The sequence below is a fragment of the Atta colombica genome, unplaced genomic scaffold, assembly GCF_001594045.1.
Source record: "Atta colombica isolate Treedump-2 unplaced genomic scaffold, Acol1.0 scaffold155, whole genome shotgun sequence".
NCBI lineage: Eukaryota > Metazoa > Arthropoda > Insecta > Hymenoptera > Formicidae > Atta > Atta colombica.
This window is the reverse complement of record NW_017259245.1, coordinates 1,069,716-1,077,852: the sequence shown is the minus strand read 5'-3', so window position 1 is coordinate 1,077,852 and position 8,137 is coordinate 1,069,716. Positions and strand designations below refer to the sequence as shown.

The 8,137-nt window shown below is 30.9% G+C and overlaps 2 protein-coding genes across 2 annotated transcripts in view; one reads left to right on the top strand and one right to left on the bottom strand.

Annotated features, from left to right (window-relative positions):
- Positions 1-4,362, top strand: part of LOC108685706 — an 11,979-nt gene extending 7,617 nt beyond the window's left edge. The window contains exon 11 of the mRNA XM_018190637.1: positions 1,398-4,362. Within this exon, the coding sequence (XP_018046126.1) occupies positions 1,398-4,180 (2,783 nt within the window). The 3' untranslated portion in view covers positions 4,181-4,362. The remainder of the gene's footprint in view (positions 1-1,397) is intronic.
- Positions 4,363-6,317: 1,955 nt separating this feature from the next.
- Positions 6,318-8,137, bottom strand: part of LOC108685717 (heparan-alpha-glucosaminide N-acetyltransferase) — a 7,768-nt gene continuing 5,948 nt past the window's right edge. The window contains exons 10-12 of the mRNA XM_018190662.1: positions 7,190-7,364; positions 6,929-7,041; positions 6,318-6,597 (exon numbers count right to left, since the gene is read on the bottom strand). Coding sequence (XP_018046151.1) covers positions 6,416-6,597; positions 6,929-7,041; positions 7,190-7,364 — 470 coding nt within the window. The 3' untranslated portion in view covers positions 6,318-6,415. The remainder of the gene's footprint in view (positions 6,598-6,928; positions 7,042-7,189; positions 7,365-8,137) is intronic.

The window sequence follows — 8,137 nt, the reverse complement described above, 5'->3', positions numbered from 1 at the left end:
CGCACGCACGCACGCACGCACGCACGCACATACAACACACAGAAGTGAGACAAAACAAAATGTTACATAGACTAATTATTATCTGAGAAAGTAAAAAAATATATGATAAATACCTTTATTTTTTCAAAATGTCTTTTAAATATACTTATAATTATAAATAATTTTTTTAAAAACTTTTTAAAGAAATTGAGAGAAAAATAATACAGCAATTTTAAATAATAGATATTCTAAATAGATATAAATAGAGTAATAATTTTAGCTTCGAAAATGTTCTGCCACATTACAATATTGTGGCAGAAAGTTGTGAAAAAGACTAAGTTTAAAATTAAGTAAAACTAAGTAAAAAATATTAGGTGTAAGATTTACTATTTTCCTCAAGCAATTTATAATATATATATTAGCGATACATTGATTAAACGTTGGGAATTAGGCTAATATTGAATTAATATTGTGCCTATAAATTATGCTATCAAGGATATAGGCATTGTATGCGATGTAGTACAATGGCTTCTTCACGGCAAATCTTTTAATAAATAATTTTATTTATGATTACAATATATATGATTATAATATATAGTTATAAAATTTTATTTATCTTTATTGTTTGCGTATGGCAAGAGGAAGTCTTATTATATTGCCTGATTCTTTTCATATAAATTACAATGTAGCAATGCCGATAATAATTGATTGACAGTTAACCTGAAATAATTTTACTTTTGTCCATAAAAAAGATATTTATTTTAAATATAAGGCTCAATAATAATTATCGAATCATTAAGATAATGTTTTCTCAATAATGCCATTTTTTAATATAATGTTGTCATTTATTATTACAACATGACATGTACGAAAAAATTACTTCTCATATAACAGTTATTAGCCACGATCTACTTGACGTATAAACTATTTTGTTAAAAATATTAAAATATAACTTTATTTGTATTTTCAAACATATATATTCTTTCCCACAAGTACAATTACAATGAAATTTATCACGATAATTTATTATGACATTTAATCAGATTGATATATTATATAATATTAGTATTTTTTCCTTTGAACACAGGATGTGTAAGTTTTCTCATTTCTCAGCCGAATAATTTCGCTTTATTCCGTATTAATATACCAACTTTATCGAAATAAAATCAACAAGGCATAATGGTATAAGGAAAAAGGGAAAGCGAAATAAAACTGAAAGCACGAATAAATTTAGACGTACTTTCGTTATAGGCAATTTTCTAAACTCGTTTCGTAGATCATGCAATATATAATGCGACGTGTGATTAAGAGAAAGAAATTTCAGGCAGAAAAATAAAAACGACACGCACGGCTCTGTCTTACGCTCTGTATGTACAGAATTTAATTTTTTTTTGAATGGATTGTGCTGTTTGTTGTAGCTACGCAAGAAAATCGTCAAGCAGATTACACCTGTCGAACAGAGAATAACTTGCCGGGCAATCAGCAAGATGCATTCTTCTCTCCTCGACCCATTTCCTTTTGGTCGCATTCCGAAGGTTGGTGGGGCTATTATCCTGTGCAATATAATGCTCCACCCAATAAGTCCGCAAATGAAGCGGACGAGCGTTCCTTTCCTTACCTACAATATCCAGATGAAAATGCGTGCGTTGGATATGAATTTTTTTATCCGGTTTATGACGAAAATTTTGCGGACGTAGCACGAATAAACAACCAAGACAATTCTTCAGACCAGTTCGATTACGTTGCTGTAATTAGTCCTCAAGCAGGTTACAATGATGTCCAATCGCATGTTGATGAAAATAACTGTAACTACGATCACAATTATTATGCCAGTGTTCATTCATCTCCTGCTCAGGACGATAACCATTTTGTGCAAGACAGTTCGATCAATAAATCAGGAAACGTCTTATCCAATGATTTGGGAATTAATCACTTGGACGCACAATCGAATGGAACACATAATCCCAAAAATGTCTGCGAGAATTACAATGGTGATAAAAATGGTATTAAGACGGCGATGAACATAGTTGATGAGGAAGATGATACGTCAGATGATCCCAACAAAATTATGATTTCTAATAACATTGAAAAATCGAAAAAAACATTTGGTCTGCATATCAATGTGCCTAATTACACGTACATAGACACTAGCGATTCTAGTGATTCTAGCGATTGCAGTGATTCCAATGATTCTGGTGATTCTAGCGATTCTGTCTCCGATAACGAGCATTTTTCGAATTCCTGCCAGAAATATTGTAATGATACTACTTCTAATAATACATTGTCCAACAGTGATTCGGATTCATATGAAGGTTACTCAATAGGTATAAATCCTTACGAGAAATTGAAGAGAAATCCGCGTAATGTTTCTTCCAGTGAGAATTACACTGCTTATTCAGAATGTTCGAATGTCGATAATTCATGTAGACATTCGCAAAGCAATTCCGAAAGTAGTACTCACGGTGACAAGGTGACACTACTTTTGAAGAAAAACGATTATTCAAACGATCGAAATTCTTGTACAACGTTAAAGCAGGATTTTACGTCAAAGTCGAAGGGATATAACGAAAAGGGTGACATAGATAATCAAAGTAATCTCGATATTATATTAGACTCTTCTAGTTTAGAAGAGTCTAATAAGATGAATTCTGTAAGTAGTCGCGTATCGAATACAGAACAATGTGATCAAGAGAGCCTGATAACTGACAACGTTGTTCCCCATCAGTTGAGCATAATTTACGAGGATGTGGAACGATTGAGTTCTGAGAATCTTTATTGCGAGAGTAAGAAGAAGATCGATAAACAGAATGATGCTTCTTTCGAAATGACCGATGATGCCGAAGCTACAATGGTTAGTGTGAGTTTGCCTCTAAAATTCAAATTTTCCGTGTCCGAGGACAATGAAGACATCACCACTGTGATGGTCGGCAACAGTAAAATAAAAGCAGAGAGATCTTGTGATGGATGTTCCGCTAAAAATGATACGGATGACGATGTTAGCGCAAATTTTCATATTAGTAATGACACCAGCGTGAATTTTACCGTGAAGAGACACGTGACAGGCGCAGCAGAAAGCATAAAAAATGAGGCAAATATCGAGACTGCGATACCGCATGTGGATTTCACTTTCAAGAAAGATTCAACGAATGTTAGCGGAACTAACTGCAAAGAACAGAACACGGTGGCGGAATTCCCAGTTACAAAAACAGAATGTAACGAAATAAACATCGTGGAATCAGCGCCGAAGAATGTCGATGATTGTACCGCTTCGGAAATAGACGCGGAAATCATCAGGGAGGAATCAGTAAACGATGAAAATTATAGTCAAGCAAAATCTGCTTGTAATAATTTTGGATCCATTGACGTTGATAAGACGATTATTGAGTCGAAGCTTGTTGCGTCCGAACATTCCCGGATGCAAAATTTTGAAACACTTCAAACTGTCAATAGAAATCAAACAAATCAGAAGGATTGTTGCATAATAGTCGATGATCGATGTGTCGACCCTGACAGACAGGAACTCTGTCAGACAGATATGAAATACTTGTTGAGTATCCAAGATTCTCACGAGGATACCGATGACGAGGACAGTGGAGTTACTTCTGATACAAGTCGAATGATATCTGAGATCGACACTGAGTGTCGTGAGATCGATACAGATTCGGAATCTACCATTACAAAGAAGCAAAAGAAATATCAACGAACACAAACGCACTCACGACTCTTTCGGCTTCTGAACGACGATTCCATTTTGTCTGACTGTACCAGAACAGATCCCTGCAGAAAGAAATATCTCAGTTTACCGCTTAAGACGAACGCGTTCAACTACGATGACAGTTATTGCTCCAACTATTCCAGCGGTTTAACATCCCCGGAATATTCGCCTATTCACGAGCAATCTTGTCGAAAATTTCACGACACAGCAATGAATGGAAATACCGTGAGTTTATCGGACGGTAAGGTCCACCATCCAGCGTACCAGCCGGAGATTCCTTCAAAAGATAATTCGTATTTTCTGACTTGGAAAAACACGAAATTATCTAATCCACAGGAGCACGATGTTATGCCTTCTCTAGCTTTCAAAATCCTCAACAATAAGACGCCCTTTTGGACCTACAAGGTGAACGTATTGTGTCCAAGAATCAAGAGTACGAAAAGCGTGCCGCAAGCCCTGCTGGCACAGCAAATCGATCAGAACTAATGACATTCGTCGGTGATTCCTCCTATCCCGATGTCCTTATGCGATTATTAAACCAACTATTGCTGATGGCCCTAAGGCAGAATGAGGCCGGTGTGTTTGCCGCTGCGAGCAACCGCTCTCCACGATCCACGGACATATTTTTTTCTCGATTCTCTTCACAAGACAGGGCTGAGCATGCCCAAGGTGTTCTACGGGCTACGTGATTTTTTTTTCTATCGGTACATATCGTTTCCATATATTCGTGTATCATTCTTGATTTCTTCTCCAGATTTCCCACTTTCCTTTCTTTCGTTTTATCATTTATTATATAGTTGAACCTTTATATTTGTAACATTTCGCGATCAATCATCCTATTTTTAACACTTCTTTTTAAACCTATTCTTACTTCAATAATATATAATATGCGTAGAATAAAAATCGTTATTGACATATTGTATACGCGTACTTTTCGTTTTTTACTTGAGGTTTTCTTATTATGCGTATGATCACATATTTTATGTGAGAAATGTAAAGTTAGGCGCGCGGAGGAAAGAAAAGAGAAAAAAACGTAAAAAGTGTTAAGAATACGGAGATTTGATTATTATTTTATTTTTTTTGTATTCCTTATTGCTCGATTATAGACGCATGTAATCTTTTCCCTTATTATTTTTCTCTTATTTTCTCTTTCTGTATCTCTCTTTTCTGTTTTTGTATTTCGCAGAAAGATTAGATTATCAACAACTTGATTGCTTTATGCATGTTGTAACTAATACTGATAAAGAAACACAAATGAAATTATTTGAGTCTAAAATATTGGAGAAACAGTGTGACGGAAGAAATTATTCGACAGTTTAACGTATATCAAATACAATAACTTTTGCAGTTTTATATTAAATTTGTTTTATATTAAATTTTATGAATGTACAAAGTAAAGAAATTATAAGAGAGAGAAAAGTAGCGGACGAAAAGATTGTAATATAACCGAAATTATATGTATATATGTGTATATATGTGTATATATATATATATATGTATATGCATATATACATACACATGTACACTCACTTATTTACATCATACACGCACAAACCACATAAAAATTCTAAATTCTTAAATTTAATTTAAACAAACTGTATATAATTATGCACAATATGTATATAGTTTTTAACTTTGTTTTTTTTTTCGTAAATTGACAATATAAAGATTGCTCTTAAAAAATATAATTCCTTATTTTTCAGGTCCTGATGCAACTGATTACTGAGAAATGATTGGTGAAATTCTGCTTAGACAAAGTCGAATTGTTTAGTGCGCTTTTTTCTATTTTGTTTACAATAATCCATAGTACTTACGTCGCCGTTTGCTGATCCATCGATAAAAATCAAAGGCTTTCTTCAATGTGGGCTGCAAGTCGCTAATATAAATTGTTTCAATATTGAATTAAATAAGATTTTGCGTCATATATAATTCTTTCCGAAATATATAAAAATATAATAGATTTTATTTTTAGTTATTATTATATATATTGAATACATATTTGTATCCTGTGTAATATTTTTTCAAATAGTTAACTTAAACTCATTTTTGAAATTTCAATTAATAATGAGTTATATTAATTTTCAAAATTTCTTAATCAATTTTCTAAGAAAAAAAATGTTAAACGGCTTATTTTAATAAATTGGCTACGTTGACACGTCGCAATATGTATGTTATATTATGTGAGGACGAGCACGTGGTTTGTTTATTTAAGATGAATGGATCGTCACAAAAATTGTAATAACACTCTTTTTAAAAATATTAATCATAATTTTTAAAAATATATGTGTAAATGTACATATATATATACATACATATATTGTTAATCTTGTTACCTGAAGCTATCACTGTATTACTCATCCAAGTTGTAAAATAAATTATTTATAATATTGATAATGCTAATAAATATCTTCTTGTTTATTCTCAAGAACGCAATGTGGCCTGCAGTTTCATATACAAAACGTATATACGTATATTATATATAATAATATATTATTAATTAAATTTAAAAGTTGCACTTTATTGTAAATAAGTTTCTACATTATATATGTATTTTTTTTATAGGTAATTTTTAATTTCATATTCTCATATAATTTCTTATAATTAATTTTATATATTTCATATGTAATTACTAATTTCATAAATACAAACATAACAGTCTGTTTATATGTGAATTAAATTGAAAATATAATGTGTGTAATAATATGCTATATACAGATGTATTCAGAGTGTGATGTATGTTCGTTTACGGTGCATAATATATGCTATAATAGTCCAAAGGATTACTACCCAAATTGATTCTATTAAACATAACGCACGACTGTCCATGGTGCCGATCCTCCAATGAAATGGAAAGATTTCATAACACACGCTATGACCCACATATAACAGCAGTGCATTCATTCCTGAATTAATTGGATTATGTTAAAACATAATAAAAATGTTAAAAATTCTAAAAATACGTTCTTTCTTTATAATATTGTAACTCTAAATTCTATATTTAATTTGCCGCTAATATAATTTAAAAACTGGTTTTATACAATAATTAAATAGAAAATTAAATGTGATTTATTTTAATTGACATAGAAAAAATATTTTGTCTAATTTCGTCTAATGTTTTTAAATCTCTATTTCATAATTTTGTGCCTTTTGGATTATTTTTAGCTGCATATCAATAAAAAAAACGTTTAACAGCAAAATTTTAGAGTAAATTAAACAAAACGTATGGCTACTCACCGGGAATTCTGAAAGGGCCACCTCGCCAAACTTCAGCAACATCGATCAGTAAATAACAACCAGAAAGAAAAGCCAGAGAAAAAGAAGTAGTAACGAATACAAATGACAAAGACCTGCGTAATTATATCGATTCACAGAGAAATTAGTATTATGATCATTTTTATAACTCTGTATTAAAATAAAATTGCGCAAACTACTATTTGTAGTAATAAATAACAGAACTAAATTTTATTATAATAGAACTGAATTTTAATACTTTACCACAAATTTTTATTAATAGGTATAGTGTTCGTGAAATGAAAAGCGCAACCCAGACAAGCATAAAACACTGCCCACAAAAGCCATCTCATAACACGATCCTTCCAATCTTTATATAACATCAGAATTGTACCAGCATGTACACCTAGAAATACTTGAAATATCGCTGTAAGACATCCTAGAAAAACATACAGAAAAAGTTACTTTTTAAAAGCGACTAGTTATTCTTACTTATTATTGAATTAAAATAGTAATTAGTTATAACTGTTATTAATTACTGATTCTCAAAAATAATTTGTTATGATTACCATAACTTAAAAAGTAACAATTTCGCGCTATTTTTTCATTTTACTTTTTTAATGTAAATAAAATCAGGTCTAAAAAATTTTGAAATACTTCCTTTTTTAATATTTATAAAAACAATAAACAATAATGACATAAATATGAAATATATGAAAACATAACTAAGATTTTTTTATTCGAGTTAAAGCTTTGTATATCATACACAATAATATTCCAAAGTAAATTTATATACTATATATCTATCTATACAAATCATGCATCGATTAAATTATCGATCTTGAAACACAATCCAGTTAACAAGTGATTTTTTACAATAAATTTTGTAATACATCAAGCTTAAAGATTGGTATTCATAAAGTTTGTTCTTACGTTAATATAGTTCTGTGATTGATTATTATAATATTCTTAAGATGTCATAAAAAATCATAGAGCTGTATTAGAATCTTAAGATATTTACTTAGCTTAAAGTAACAGCGGATGTGGTGTTAATGCGCGAATGTAAATTAACAATAACATTTATTTCTTTATAAACATAAGTTCAGTTATCGCTTTCCACAAGCTAAATATCATGAGATTATGAAAATATATCAAGTATATTTTAGAAATATAAAAAGTGTTTCAAAACTATGCTCTCTCTCTCTCTCTCTC